Source organism: Pan troglodytes, chromosome 21 (genome assembly GCF_028858775.2).
Source record: "Pan troglodytes isolate AG18354 chromosome 21, NHGRI_mPanTro3-v2.0_pri, whole genome shotgun sequence".
NCBI lineage: Eukaryota > Metazoa > Chordata > Mammalia > Primates > Hominidae > Pan > Pan troglodytes.
The window spans coordinates 49038379-49054413 of record NC_072419.2 but is presented as its reverse complement, the minus strand read 5'-3'; the positions used below and the strand labels follow the sequence as shown (position 1 = coordinate 49054413).

The following is a 16035-nucleotide window of genomic DNA, read 5'->3' as shown; positions in this document are numbered from 1 at the left end:
GATAAAGAATTGGAAACAACCATTTAATTTGTCAAAGCAACTCAAAAGAGGCTCACTTCGTCCTACAAGGAAACTTTTTGAATGCTTGGAGATGTTTTCTGCAAACAGTAATAGTAGCTATGTTTTCTGCAAATAGCAATAGTAGCACGTTGTAGAAATACTTCATACATGTTACCATCTCTTAATTCTTAAAACCACCTTATTGAATAGATTTTTTATACCCAATTACAGAAGAGGATACTCAGGCTCAGAGAGATGTGGCTTTTGCAGGGTCACCCAGACCCTTCTAGAGTGACTTGATCTCTGGCCACTCCTCTGGCCACCATGTTTATGGGTGTGACTGATTTTCAGAAGGATTTTCTTACTTTCTCTTTGTCTCTACTTCCCACCTGCTTTGTGGGTCTCCAGGATCTTTCATGATGGTGAACAGCTCTGGGAGAGCCTCTGGCCAGAAGGCCCACCTTCTCCTGCCGACCCTGAAGGAGAATGACACCCACTGCATCGACTTCCATTACTACTTCTCCAGCCGTGACAGGTCCAGCCCAGGGGCCTTGAACGTCTACGTGAAGGTGAATGGTGGCCCCCAAGGGAACCCTGTCTGGAATGTGTCCGGGGTCGTCACTGAGGGCTGGGTGAAGGCAGAGCTCGCCATCAGCACTTTCTGGCCACATTTCTATCAGGTATGGCATTTTACCATGGTTTTATTTTGGAAAATTAGTAATAAATCTATACACCTTTGCTCTCCCTACAGGTGCTAGGTCTAGAAAGGACTTCATTTATTCACTCGTGTTTACTGCGCGTCTCCTCCTAGCCAAGCTCTGCAGAGGTGACCCAACACAGCCGTTGTCCCACTTGAATTCATCATTTGTAGGAAAAGACTGATATGTAAATAAAATGACAATGTACCAGGATGCATGTGGCTCCTGAAGATGCAGGAGGAACATAGGCATTGATTCCTTTTTATAAAGTCAGTGCTTATGACATGATGAGGGAGGTACTAGTACTAGCCTATTTTATGGATGAAAAGATTGAGGTTCGGAGAGATGAAATAACTAGTCAAAGATCACCCTCTGGGGAATGGGGTGTTTGCTGGGGAAGGCAATTAGGATGGTTTGTAAGAGGAGATGACATCTTAGATGAATCTTGAAGAATGAATACAAATTTATTTTAAAAGGGAGGGAGGGAAAGGCATTTGAGTTGTCACAGACAGTGTGTACAGTGAGCTACAGGGGTGGATGATAGACTATGGCAGAGTTTGGAAAGTCTAAGTTGTTTAAGGTACATTGCAAAGGGGACAGACAGGGAGATCAGCCTGCAGGGACAAGCAGATCATGGGGGGCTTTGAATGTCAGGCTAATGGATGGAACTTAGTTTAAAGCAGTGCTGCTCATACTGTCCATGGTGAAGGGACACTTCCTCTCAACTCATTGTGGAGCAATACTCTTATAAACCATGGTAAAAAAAAAATCATGGCAATGACAGATTGTCGCAACAGTTCCTAAACCTCTCTCTCTTTCCTTCCTTATCTCCTTGTGAACTGAAGCACACAGTGCACAGATTGGCACCAATCCATAAAGCACGCTTAGAGGAACATTTCTCCACATTGTCTTGGCCTGGGGCCGTTGAAAGTTTTTTTTTTTTTTTTTTAACAATGCTATTAAGGTAAAATGTACATATCACAGAATCCACCTATTTTAAGTGTGCAATCCCATGACTTTAGAAAACCTATTGAATTGTGCAACCATCATCATAAAGCAGTCCAGAACATGTTCATCATCCTAGTAAGATACACTGTGCTCATCTGCAGTTAGTCTCCACTTGGACTGTTGAAAGGTTTTAGGTTAGAGAGTGAGGCAGTCAGATCTGCATTTTGGAGAAATTTCTCTAGCATCTGAAGCAGAAGATGAACCGGTGGTTGGGGGCTTCTTAGACATCCTCCAAGTTAATATCCATGGTACAGTTCTTTCAGATTTTAGTGTTAGGAATACATGTATCTATTGAGATTGCTTGTTGGGTTTACCTTAATGAGACAATTCAAGCTTTATTTCCCTTTTGCCTTGGTAACGAGAAATCAGAATTTAATACTCAATTACCCTCAATATTTAGACTGGATTTTTGCCATACATATTTCAATTTTATCCTCAATGGCTTGTGATTTCCTTTTAGAATAATGTTATTTTTCTTCATGATGCATTTCCTGAAACTCCTTTCAGAAATAGGGCAGAGGTAGTGATGATGATGGTAATGGTGGTGATGGTGATACCTACCATTCATTGGGTGTTTATCATGTTCCAGGCACAGTACAAAATGTTTCACATACATTACCTTGTTTAATCTTCACAACAATCCTTTGAGGCAGGTACTACGTACCCATTTTATAGGTGACGAAACGAAGGCTCAGAAATGGTAAGTGATAACCCAAGCTTGAACAGAGGTAGTGCCTTGTTTTTTACCCGTTTTGTTTGATTTCACTGTCTAAGCTAGTATAATCCAGTGTAAATATAATGGGAACCACACATGTCATTTATAAACGTTTAGTAGCCACATTAAAAAGTAAAAGGAAATCAGTGAAATTAATTTTAGTAATATATTTTACTTACACCAACGTATCCAAAATACTATCACTTGGACATGTAATCAATCTAAACAATTATTAGTGAGATGTTTTCTGTTCTCTCCCTGTCAATCTTTATAATTCAGTCTATATTTTACACTTACAGTAAGTCTCAATTTAAATGTTTTATTTTCATTAGTAATAATGATCTGTATTTGGACTCATAAAATGTATAGCTGAAGAAGTGGATACATATACACAAGTTGTTCCAAACATTCTTAAGTGAATTGGGTATCGGTTTTTAAATTACAATGTAAGGTAACTGAAGTTAAATAGAATGAGAAGTTCAGTTTCCTAGTCTCATTAGCCATGCTTCAGTAGCTCGTGGTTGTCAAATTAGTACAGATCATAATTCTTAACCACTTGGCTCCACAATTTCCCCTAGTAGAGTTCTTGAAAGGCTTAGCCACGCCTGGAGCTTGTGGATGGGGAGATGAAGGGGGTAACTCCAAGGCTGGGCTCTCAGAAGGAACCTGGCCTTTATAAGGTGCTGGTTCTGCTCATTCTCATCCTCCATTGCTGGAGAATCCCGCAGCTATCTCTTGTAATGCCTTGGTCTGTGTTGAGGGTTTTCTTAAGGTTTTTATTTTGGGGTTCTTTGTCAGGAGACTTAAAGGAGTAAATAATGAGATATAATGGCAGTGACTGTCGAACAGCACAGGTGACTCCCGCAATCCTGGAGATATGCAAGCAGCCTGGGAGATGGACCTAAGTAGCCTTGTTTGGGACCACGTTTCCTTTGCTTCTCCCCCAACCTCATCTCCTTGGCCTGCCCATGGGTGACCAAGAGCCAGAGGCAGGAAGTAAGGAAAGTTAGGAAGAGAGCAGAAATAAAAGAGGAAGTGAGAAAGAGAAGAAAAGAGAAAAAGAGAGAGTAAATTCTTGGAAGAACTCATCACACCGTCATTCAGCCACTCGCTCCCTATTCTCATCTGCTTGTCAGTCATTTTGCATCCTGCGTGAGCCAGGCCAGTTCAGGCATTGGTAACGCAGAGGTGAGTGGGCAGAGCTGGCCTTGGGGTGGTCAGGGTGGACCGTTGTCATTTGCTGTGAGGTTAAGCCCCTGTTCCCTTCTTTACAACAGCAGGAACCTATGAATGAAAGTGGCTAAAAGCAGAGTCCTTTGTTTTTAACACGTGTCACTAACAACGTGACGTGTTTTATCCTAGATGTTTTGAGACAAATTATATATCTTTGGCCTCTTTACTTCGGTGTCTTTTCCTTTTGTGTAATATGTTTTAGTACAAACCTTTATCTGAAACTGATGGTGTCAGATATGTGTCAGAATTCACAATGTTTGGAATTTAGTAATATATTAGTAATATATTGGCATATCTTCTGTATTTTATAACAACCCTGGTAGGCACTGAGGCAGTACCCTGTAATCAAATGTAATATTTCTACAGCAAAACTTACACACACTCACAAGAAATGGGATAAATAAAGACTGTAAGTAGTATCAGGCCATTCGGCTGTGTTCAGGTTTTACCACCAAATTACTTTTTATAATACTAAGGTGAAGAACGTTGTTTTCAGAGCTTTTGGGGTTTCAGAATTGCATTAAGCATATAGCCCTATATTCTCTACCTGCACAGTTGCATGAACAAGGGGATCAGATCTTGCTTGTACATTCTGGGAAGAATACCCAGTGTATGACTTGTAGAGTGTGCTCTGTGGAACATGTGTTCCCCGAGATTCTCTGTAGTGAAGGCTGACGTGGTGGAGGTCACAGCATTTTGAAAAAGCTGTATGATGTATTCGGTTCTAGGAGACTCACAGTTACCCACGTGGGAGTTCTGAGGAGTCAGAAAGAAATCTATTTATTGGTGTTTAACTTCCTGTCTTGCCTCTAAGTTTGATCTTGGCCCTCTTTTTGTTGGTTGACCACCTGACTACAGAGATAGTATTCTGCAGACAGGTGGCCCTACATCTCAGTTTGCTGGGACAACCCTGGTTTACTCCCATTATCCAGGTGAAATTAAGAGTATCCATTTCATAGTGTGCCCCAGTTTCAGTGATAAATTATATAGTCTTCCTATCCATAGACATTTACAGAATGCATACTGGCACATGTGGCTTAGGTTTATCCTCATTTTGTAGATAAGGCAAACATTTTCTGTTAAGGGCAGAAAGAAAACATTTTCATCTTTGCAAGCCATACAGTTTCTATTGCAATTACTCAATTCTGCCATTGTACCATGAAAGCAGTCATAGATAATATGTAAATGAATGGACCCAGCTGTGTTCCAACAAAACTTTATGTGCAAAAACAGATGGTGGGCTGGATTTGGCTTCCAGGCCATAGCTGAACCCTGATGTACATGATAAAGCTGATGATGTCCAGAGTTGCATAGTGAAGTCCAAGAGCATGTAGCAAATTATTGGCAAAGCTGAGAGCAGATCCCAGATACCCTACTCCCTAGACTGTCACCACTGTATCATTGAATATAGACATAAAGTATCTCTAAAAGCTCATGGGCACGGTCAGTGAGCCTTTAAGGTTTCAATTAGGTAAACCCCATATATAGGACCAGACACAAATGGGTACAGGATGGGACCACAGGTTGAAGTACAATGAGCAAGAAAATTGACTGAGTACAGGGACAGTCACACCATTTGCCATGCTTTTGGATGAGGCATGGGGGAAAAGGACATTTCTGGAGTACCCCCTATGTTCACACCCTATGAGAGGCATGAGATCTGTGCAGTAGCTCCCTCTATTAGGTGGCAGCATGTCCTATCTTCCAGCGTGGGAAGCACTACTGGTAAATTCAAGTCCCCATGATCCATCCCAGATCCTCTGGCTCTAAGCTCTGCTTTGCCTTTAGGGAAAATAGCTTGCACTTTCTGAGAATCTTCTTCCTAGTTGTGTAATGTTAGCTGTATCCTGTCATCATTCAGAATCACAGTTCCCTCATCTGTAGAATGGAGAGGATACTAGGTATGATAGGACCTTCTGCAGATGAAATTAGAGAACATATATGTATCATCATGTCAGGTATATTAGTCTGTTCTCATACTGCTATAAAGAACTGCCCAAGACTGGGTAATTTATAAAGAAAAGAGGTTTAATTGACTCACAGTTCCACATGGCTGGGGAGGCCTCAGGAAACTTACAATCATGGCAGAAAGGGAAGCAGGCACATCTTACATGGTGGCAGGCAAGAGAGAGCCTGTGAAGGAGGAACAGTCAAACACTTATAAAACCATCAGATCTTGTGAAAACTCACTCAGTATCACAAGAACAGCATGGGGAAAACCACCCCCATGATCCAATCACCTCCCACCACGTTCCTCTCTCAACATGTAGGGATTATGGGGATTACAATTCAAGATGTGATTTGGGTGGGGACACAGAGCCAAACCATGCCATCAGGCTTGCAGTGGGCCTCAGTGGAAGGAAGGGAGGAAGGGAGGGAGGGAAAAAGGAAAAGAGGGAAAAAGAGACAAAGGGGAAGGAGGAAGGAAGCCTTTTTAAAAGAAATAGCCAGTGTTGTTTAGCCTGTACTCAGTAACCTCCATGCCCTCCCTTGGATAAGTAGCCTCATCTGGGAGAATTTTCTGATTTGCACCTTGTTGGCTACTACAGCCTCATTGCATTTCCTTGGCTGAGAGCAGCAGTTTCGAGAGAGATGTTATACACACACCATCACTAATGGTTACTCACTTGGCCACAAACACTGCAGAGTGCCCACATAGGGACAAGCACCCACAAGACTCTCAGATTCAAAACATACTCGCACATATACACATAAGTACAGTGGCAAGAAAAGGAGGCCTATCAGAAAATCCAATGACACTAGCAAAATGGGTTTTAAAATTCACCAGACCTGGAGCTCTGGTCCTGTACATATGATTCTATGGGCTAAATACAAATTACTGGGCTTCGGAGCTGATGGTTTATGTATTAATTTATTAAAGTCATATTTTATAGTTCTAAAATTGACTTTTAGCTCTGTAATAAACACTGAAATTTCCTCTTTCTCATGAGTGAGCTTTCTGGCACCAGACTTTTGGCAAGGCCGGGGGTGAGAACCTGCCTCTGCCAGCCATCTCCCGACATGTGCCTTTTCTTGGGAAAGCGGGGGCTTGTTTGTTTATTTACTTTTAATTGACAAATATTAATTGTGTGTATTTAGAGGGTATAGTGTGATATTTTGATCTATGCATGTGTTATAGAAAGACTTAGTCAAACTAATGAACATATCCATCACCTCACCAACTTAACTTTTTTTGTATAGTGAGAACATTAAAAAAATTGATTCTTTCAGCAATTTTGAAATGCACAATATATTATTATTAAATGTGGTCACCACTCAGTGCTGAATGGCTGTTAAGTCACGTGTACTTCAGATCACAGCTCCTTTCTAGCTGATATTAATTTGATTTCATATTTTCTAATGATTCTGAATTTTCTGTTTCAAAATTTAAAAAAATAAAAGAACTTCTGTTAATTTTGCAGCCATCTGCTTGCCCTAGTCTCCATCACCTGCCTAGGAAAAATTATCTTGTATTCGGTAGTTATTATCGCTATATAGGCCCCTGAAATTAAGGACTCACCCAGCTTTGGTTCAACTGGACTTTAAACTCAGTCCCTTTCCCTGGAAAACCGTGCTATCTGGCACTCTGTAGATTTAGTAAATTCACTCACAATGAAGTGGAGTTTATCACAATGAGGGGCCCACTCTACCACTCTTGGAATTCTATTCCATCTGCTTCCTTACCCATCCCACTTCTCTCCACTAAGCATCAAATCCTCCTCCTTGTCTTATACAGGTCTCCTTGGGCTGATAGAGTAAAAAAAAGTCTCTCTTAATTTTACCCTAAACAATCTCTCCCCATGAAAACATGTATATTTATGTTCTAAGAGGAGTTCTGATGTGCCAACATTTTTCTCTTCTCCTGAAAATGTTTGCAGCCCCTTGAAATTTTTGCCATGCAGATTTTCTGCTCAAGAACTATAAAAGATTAGGTTAAAACACCAGGTCTGTTAAACCATGGCCTGACATATCCACATTCTCCTCCAAGTATGAACAAAAACCACTTTTTGGAAGGATTGAGCAAGACTCATCTCAGAGCCTCTTGTGGGGAATTGCTTCCTGGCTTTGCACAAGTCCTCATGCACAGGGAGAGGTTTTCACCTTTCCATGCAAGCCTCATCTCTTCAACACCTGCACCAGGAGGTCTCTAATGAAGCCCATGGGCTGGAGCATGTGCAATAGATGGTAGGTCCACATGGCAGCCTTGGAGCTGAAGAGCATCTACAGGGACATTGGAATTCTCAGCCTGGGCCCTCTGCTCCACTCCCTGTACTCAGGGTCTCGGCCTCCATTTACTGACTTGGAGTGCCACTGGGTATGCATGGCCTGCCTCCTGAAGACATCCCATCCCTACTCGCCTGCCTCCTGAAGACAGGAGGAAAACACTGCACCAGAGTCACCTCTAGACTTCTCTACTCACTCCCCTGGCTCTCCCATTTCCTGACTTTGATTCCTCAAGGGCTGTGGTTGAATTTTCTTGAGAGTGTGCTTGGGTCAGAGATAACCATTCTCCCTCTCCTCAGAACACCTTGGCAGGTCTTTCCATCTCTGAGGGTCCTGGCATCACCTTGTCCCCTTGTGGTGTCTGTCCCTAGAAACTGGAGCTGGCTATCTATTGGGTGGGGCTTCCTATGGCTAGGAGTCTCACATCAGAAGCATATTGATGGAGTGATCATCTCCCTCCAAGGTTGTAGGTGTCTTCTGGGGCACCTTTTGATCATACTCAGTGTCATTTTACACAATTACATTCATAGATTATTACCATTTTTACTTCCTCTTTTTGTGAATTACCCGTTGAAGTCATTTGCCACTTTTTAATTTGAATGGTTTGGTTTTTTTTTTTTTTGTTGATTCTCAAGAGTCCTTTACACATAAAAAAGGATATTTTCATATTAGCTGACATAGGTATTACAAATATTATTCTCAACCTGTCATTTGACTTTTAATTTTGTTTTAGATTTTTGCTAACATACAAAGCACACTTGACACCATAGTTATTAAGAAAGCATTGTGTAACTTTAAATAAATTGGTTTTTAAGACATTGTCACTAATTTCTAGTTGTAGTGAATTTGGTTAGAAAATGTATAGGCCCAAAGCTAAACAATTTCTTCTTCGAGGGATTTATTGAAGTTATATTGTAGCCTAGTATATGATTTTTTTGCAACTGAGCCATAAGCATTTGAATAGAAGTTTCATTCTGTCTTTACATTTATTAACATGTATCTAGGAAATACATTATTATTTACATTTACATTATATATACTTGCTTTTTCCTATACGATTAGTAGTCAAAGTCTAAGACATAGGTTAAAGTCTTCAACCCATGTCTTTTTCATCATTTTCTCCACTTAAGTCTCTTGAGTCATGTGTTTTTTCTAAATGACCATTTTAGTCCACCTAATTTTTTCATTGTTCTTTTCAGTTAAAATTCTACTTCAAGGCTTTCACACTATTTTTGCAACAACTGCTTTCTGTTTATTTGCATTTCTTTATTATGTCTTTGTTCAGTTTGTTCTTTTTAATGTTATGCAGTCATTCTGTTTTAGGTGTTTATCTTATAGCATACAATTAGACTTTGTTTATTTAGACAGTCTGAGAGCTTTTCTGTATTTTAACCCGTTTATATTTATTGTCACAACAGAAACATTTCTTCTTTATTTTGTCATTTTTATTACACAGTTTGAATGCTTTTGTGCTATTTCTTTTTAAATGCATTTACTGTGTATGTTCTATTTGTTTTTTTTTCTATGAACTTTGCTTTTGGTTTCCTTTGAATTATTAAAAAATATAATTAGACACATGATTATTTACAGGAAGGCCTCCTGTTTACTTTTCCCTCTGCAAAATGAGGTGGCTAGCACATTATTTTTGCAAACTTTCCCGTACCTCTTGAATAATTTTGTTTGTTGAGTCTCTGTGAAGGACCCTGCTATCTTAGTGAATTATTCTTCCAGAGTGGCCATCATGCTGAAGCAACAGCTCTATGTTTGGTGTGACTGTCATCCCCAAGGCACTTCACCTAACTCTCAGGCAGCCACAGGCTGTTTCACAACAGATCCTACCACCTAAGGAAGCTGCCTCTTCTCAGCCATCACCATGATCTCCAGTGGTTCCCATTGGTTCTCCACAGTTCTTTTGTTATAGCTGTTAGAGCTCCAAGCCCCAATGAGAGCACTAATCTTTGAATCCACTGACTTGGAGTGACCATATAGGCCACAAAAAATTTCACAGGGAGGTTTTCCTGTTCGTCTCATCATCTACTTTATATTCTATCCATAGACTTGAACGGAAGAGTAAAAGACAGGAGAGGGAGGGTCCTTTTTGGAGGCTGTCAGGTGTTGGAGATGAAAACTGAAGACAGTTTGAACAAGAGCAGTGGTTCTGATGTCTGGCTGGTTTTGACCTCAAAAAAATGCCTGCTTCCAGTGGTTCATCCTAATAGCAGAGATGTATGACATGGGAAGATTTGAGAAATGCTAATAAGGTAGAATAAAAAGGAAAATGAAGATGAGGGCTGAGGCAGAAGTTGAGGCCCAACAGACACCCTGGTCTCCAGCTTGGGTGACTGAATGGGTCATAGTGCCACTTAACCATATTCCGTATTTCAGAAAGAATAGCCTATTGGTCAATGAGGGAAAAGGTTTGAGGAGGAATCTGTGCAGGTCTGTTGGATTCACGTCATTGATGTGGTACCTAGGTAGAAATACAGATCTGTGACCTGGACACCTAAGATGGATGTGTGGGTGAAAGGTCTAGGGTGCAGAGCTGGGCTTTGGAGTTATCAGTGCATTGGCAGCTGTTGAAGGGAGAGTGTATGCAGTGAAAAGATGACTAACAGGGGCCCACGTTAGAAGGGAAGATGGAGAAGGAGGAATGCCTACAGACCTCCCAGGCATTGAACAGTGCCAGATTTATGAGAAAAATCACAAGAATAAAGTGTTATCTGAGCCTAAATAGAAAAAAGACCCAGAAATGGAGAGTCTATGAACACTGACAGTTGTAGAAGAATGGTCAAGTTGTGATAACAATTCTAGTAAATATTTCTTGAGAATGTACCATGTGCCATACATTGTTCTAAGTGGGGTTTTAACTCCCTTAATCTAAAAAATCACTCAATGAGGTAGACACTATAATTAAAGATGCAGAAAATGAGGCACATAGCAGTAACATAAGTTTCCCAAGACTACTAACTAGCAAGTGGCACAGCCAGGACTTGAACCTAGGCACTTGGAACCAGAGTTTAAGCACTGTACTGTCTTCCTTCTTAAAGTAAGATAAAGATTGAAAATATCTACTTGATTAAGCAATTAGAAGATTATTAGTATCTTCTGTGTAAGCAGTTTTAGGGGAAGTGTGGAACACAGAATCCAGATCATATTAGGTTAAAGTTTTGCAGTGGAAAGTCAGGAAGTGTTGGGAGTCAATGAAGATAAAACTGCTGAGAATTTTAAGTGTTACTGAAACACAACTGGATGGTATTAGAGAAAACCTGCTGCTGAAGGGTAGTTTTTAAAGAATAGGAGAAGCAGTTGACATGTCAAAATTAGGGATAAAAGGGAGGGTTTGGAGATATAGGATAGACAGAGAAAACCAAAAAGAATCCAAAAGATGGAAAATACAGCAAGAGTCCGGGTCAAGAGTGCTGGTGTTCCTTGCAAAGAAGAGGCAGGGGATGGTGTGGATGGATATCAAGTCAGTGGGTAAAAAGTTAGAAGTCAGCCCCTCTCTTTCCCTCTTGCCTCTTGAAGATGTGGGTGTCTGCTGGGATTACATGGGTGCATGTTGAAAGGGCGGCAGTTGTGTAAGGTACAGGATTGGAGAAGGCAAATGTGTTATAGGCTGGGCAAAGTTGAAATAAAGGTGCAAAGGAATGGGGGCTTTAGGAGAGACTCGTATGGAGTCTGAGGAGCTCACATGGTAGCCTGGACCTTCTGCATTAATAAGCCAAGGATTGGATAATAAAAGCAGAGGTCCAGGCTACCACGTGAGCTTGAGGAGCAGGTCAAGAGGAGTCAACTGGGATGAGACTGTCGGTAGAGATTGTGCCGGAGTATGGGAAAATGGAATTTCCAATTTCCAGAAGGTGAAAAATGAGGTGAAAGTGGGGCTAAAGTGGATTGAAGAAGGCCATTGGAACCAGAGAGTTCAAGGATGTTGGCCATGCTATCCACACAAACATTCATATCTCCTTGGTGAAGATAGAGGTTGAGTGATGAGGGAAGCTAAATGCATTACAAAATTTTTATGGAAATAGCAGTTTAGGTGGAAGTCAGTTGCCTTCTACTCCTGGATACCAACAGGTAGATTGCCACTTATTTTTAAGAGTGTTGTTATAGATTCAAATGTAATATGTTCCTTGGCAATGTAGAATCAACTCATGGTAAACCCTCCTTGGCTTATGGTAGCTTCCAAGGTAGGCATCTATCTTATCCTTCATAAGAAAGTTGGAATATTGGAAAGTAGTTCTCTGTAGAAGAATGGTCAAGTTGTGGCTTGACCTTTGAAGCTGCAATGAGAAAGATGCAGATTGGGGTTTCCGAGACCTCGGTGTTTGGGTTGTTTTTCCTGCATCTAAGTGTTATTTCTGAAATCTGTTAAAAATATTCTTCTTTTGCTAGCCACCAAAGTGTGGCCTTTTTACCTTGTGTTGAAAATCCCAGTCAATTGCCAGGGTAGCGTGCTGTCTTAATAGAAGGTTTCTTGGGTTGCTTCTGATGGGAAGTTGAAGCATAAAGGGCTGGGGGCCGGGCAGCTTCCTGTGATGAATGCCTGCAACTGTTTCTGTGAAATTGACTCCCGCCCTGTGTGTTGCAGGTGATATTTGAATCCGTCTCATTGAAGGGTCATCCTGGCTACATCGCCGTGGACGAGGTCCGGGTCCTTGCTCATCCATGCAGTAAGTCTTTCCCTTCCTCCCAACACAGCCTTGATCCATGCCAGACTGGGTAGCATAGAGCCTGCAATCCCTTCCATTCATTCAGCTTACAAACATCTCTCACTCTCTCTTTCTCTTTGAATCCTTCAGAAATGCTTACATACTCAATGCAATCAGTCCTGAATAAATCCATAATTCTGCCGGCCTATTCAACAGGCAGCACCTCCAGGAATTTGCAGAGAGTGGCAAAACATCTTCGTTTGAATCTCTCCCCATTATTAAGGGAGTCTAAAGTCCTGATTGTTTATTAGTGGGATTCAGACCACTGAAGTGGTAGAATTAGAGGGCTTTGGATAGAATCTTGTGCAGTTGTCTTAAAAAAAAAAAAAAACACCACCAAAACACTGAGCAAATTAGCACACTGTTCCCTCACAGGGAAAAGTACCCTGAAGCTATTAATTCTTTTAAAATAATTTTAAATATACTCATCAGCTCCATGTAGGCATAGAGATTTCTCATAGTGGTTAGTACTTATGGTACAGCGTCAAGAGTCCTCAAAGGCGTGGCACTCCTCCATACCCATCCATTTCTTTGCCATATTTAGTCTCAGATATTGGAATGTGTTTCAGCAGGGAGATGTGGTTTCTGGGTTTGCTAAATCTCAGAGGCCATAAGTCCTGGGTACAGGTAGTTGAGATGACATCATACCCAGTGACATTTGGTTGGGGGGACTGAAATCAAACTGATTTGCATGGAGATTATGGCAGACCCTGGGAGGGATACCTGGGATGCCAGCCCCATGAGTGTGTTAGTGTTCTGCAGATTGGAGATTCCCAGTAGTTTCTTGGCAGCCATCCAGTTCTAGGTAACCCCCTGTGGGCTCTCTCCACTCCTCCCATATGGGCATGAGTCATGCTTTGGGCTATGGTGCAGTTTGCTGCTGCCTCAAGAGACATCATGGGTCCTCCTCTCCTTATGTGCTTCTCAATCCTCGCATTTAGGGACTATTCTCATTTCAGCCTCATCCATGTTGCTTTAATTGAAATAACTCTTTCCACTTCTGCTGCAATGAATTTGTCAGACCCTCAAATGTAACTTCCCTCCCTCTGCCTGGCACTAGAATGCCGTTGTCTGACTCATTGTCTTAGAGCCCCTTCTCTGGAGGAATTTGGAACACATTACAAGTTCCGAACATTATTTTGAGAAATTGTGTTTGGATCCTGTGCAGGAGAGACCCTCTTTCCCAAGAAACAACTGGTATCTTGGGAATGCTGAGATGCTACTGGGCTCTTCATTGCACTGGCTGAAAGTCCCTACCCTCTGGGTTACTTCCTGAGGCTTTTAGAATTTCTCAGATGAGTCTGTCATTCAGTCACGCCTGGGGAAATGTTTCTGTTGACCCTGACTTCATGTGACGAGGATCCCAGAAATCCCCCCAGCTATGCAGCGTTTATGTAGTAGATATGCATATGAATCTCCTTCACTAGGGTGAAATATTCCCCACCCTGGACTCGTGGGAGTCACCATCAGCTGCTCATTTGAGAATGAGCCTAAGACTGGGCAACTGTGTTGGGAGATGTCTATGCTACCTGTGGTCCATTTAATTGCATGCGCTCAATCTTGCACTACCTCCAGTTTCGAGGTAGTCTCTCTGAAACATGCCTTCTGTCTTCCTCATTCCCTGCCTACATCCCATCCACTCAGAGCGTGCTTGCCTCTGCCACATCTACCTGTGTTCCTGCTTCTTACTTTGTGCTGGATGCTTGGACTTTAGCTTTCTAGTAGGTGACAGCTGGCTTTTCCCAAGGGAAAATAGCATGAGTCTCTCTACCTGGATCCCAGAACTTTGTGCTCTAATGGGAATTTTCATCTCCGTCCTGATGCCCAACCTTGACACCTGTCTCTTACCCTAGCCGTAACTACCTTCAAGGCCAGAGTGGTAAAAGCTCTGCCTTACCTCCAAGCCCTGACCATGGTTTGCTGTCACAAGCAAATGCATCCTTTTTCTTTGATAAATCTCCATGGGAGAGGGCTCTTTGGAGGGCACTGGAATGACTTTCCACCCCCCAAAGTCTCATGAATCCTTTTGAAATTCTCGTTTCACTGGGGTTGCTCCTGAAGTCAGGATTCTCCTGACAACCTCATCCTCCTCCTGCAGAGGGGTGTGGGTGGCACGGTCATGAAATTGCTGAAAGCCAGTTACCCAGCAAATGGACCATGGGATATAACTCAGGAAGGCGTGATCCTGGCTTTATGTCTGCATAATGTGCTCCTGTTGGGTTCAATCTCAGTGTTGAGGCAGCTTAAGCATAAACTTCCCAGAAAGCATGATGTGAAGACCCCATAGGAGTGGCTGGAATTGGAAAAAATTTCACTTAACTATATGGACAAATACTGGCAATGTATATAATGCCTGAGGTATATCCATAGCTCACGAATCATGTGGAGTTGAGTAGGGCCTAGCAAAGTCCCTTTCCTAAGGACCAGTGCTCAGTCCATACCTAGCCCAGGTTTTTATTCTTTCTTTCAGCAAGTAAATTATTGTACATCAGCTATGTGTTAAGAACTTTCCTAGGCACAGTGATACTTAAGTGACTAAGAAAGGTTAGGTCCTTGTACTCATGGTGTTTGATTAGCAGAAGAGCCAACGGAAAGAAAGGCACTAAATCAGTAACTAATATTAAGTAACCAGAAATTTCAGATAGTGAAAATAATAGTGGATATAATAAGTGTGGGTGTCTGGGATACGGGAGGGCTTCTTGGATATAGTGGTCAGAGGAGATATCTTTGAAAATGTGACCTGGGCTGGGACTCAAATCACAGGAGGGAGTTCACAGTCTAGTGATTTGGGGGAGGGGTGCTTCAGACAGAGGAGACAGTGGTTGCAGAGGTCCTGCACACGGAGTTGGCTTGATGCTGCCAGCATGTCCTGAGCATACAGGGCACAGGAGAAGGTGGTCAGGGCAAATGTTGGGCAGGAAAGCCTGGACCTTGGGCAGCATCGTGAGTAGTTTAAATGTTTGTCTAAGGGCAGGGAGGCTCTGCTGCAGGGAGTGCTGCTGGAGAAGGGTCACTTGGGCTGCTCTGTGTTGGAGGACCATAGAGAAGATGTCGGGAGACCTAGGAGGAAGAAAGTTCTGGAGCCATGCAAGAGGTGGTGGTGGCCTGCACCAGGGTGACTAAGAGACATCCATTCATCATCCAACAAGTATTTCCTGAGCGTGAGCTCCATGTCAGGCACCATTCTGGGTTTGTGGGAGTGAGAAAGACAGATTGACTGTCTGTCTTCATGGACTTCTATTGAAGTGAAGGAGGCTGAAGCAAAGCAAATAAAGTAATTATATGATTATATTATTATAATCTATATATTATATAATTGTACAAGCATTATATAGAATAGAAGTATATATTATATAAATGTGAGTTATAATATATAAATAATTATATAATCATATAATTATATAATTTACATTTATCATATATACATTTATAATTATATAATCAA

The 16035-nt window shown here is 41.8% G+C and overlaps 1 protein-coding gene across 13 annotated transcripts in view; it reads left to right on the top strand.

Moving 5' to 3' along the window:
* Positions 1–16035, top strand: part of PTPRT (protein tyrosine phosphatase receptor type T) — a 1128501-nt gene that overhangs the window by 399865 nt on the left and 712601 nt on the right. For all 13 annotated transcript variants that reach the window (XM_054674440.1, XM_003316939.5, XM_054674441.1 and 10 more), the window contains exons 3-4: positions 409–680; positions 12470–12551. In XM_054674440.1, the coding sequence (XP_054530415.1) occupies positions 409–680; positions 12470–12551 (354 nt within the window). The remainder of the gene's footprint in view (positions 1–408; positions 681–12469; positions 12552–16035) is intronic.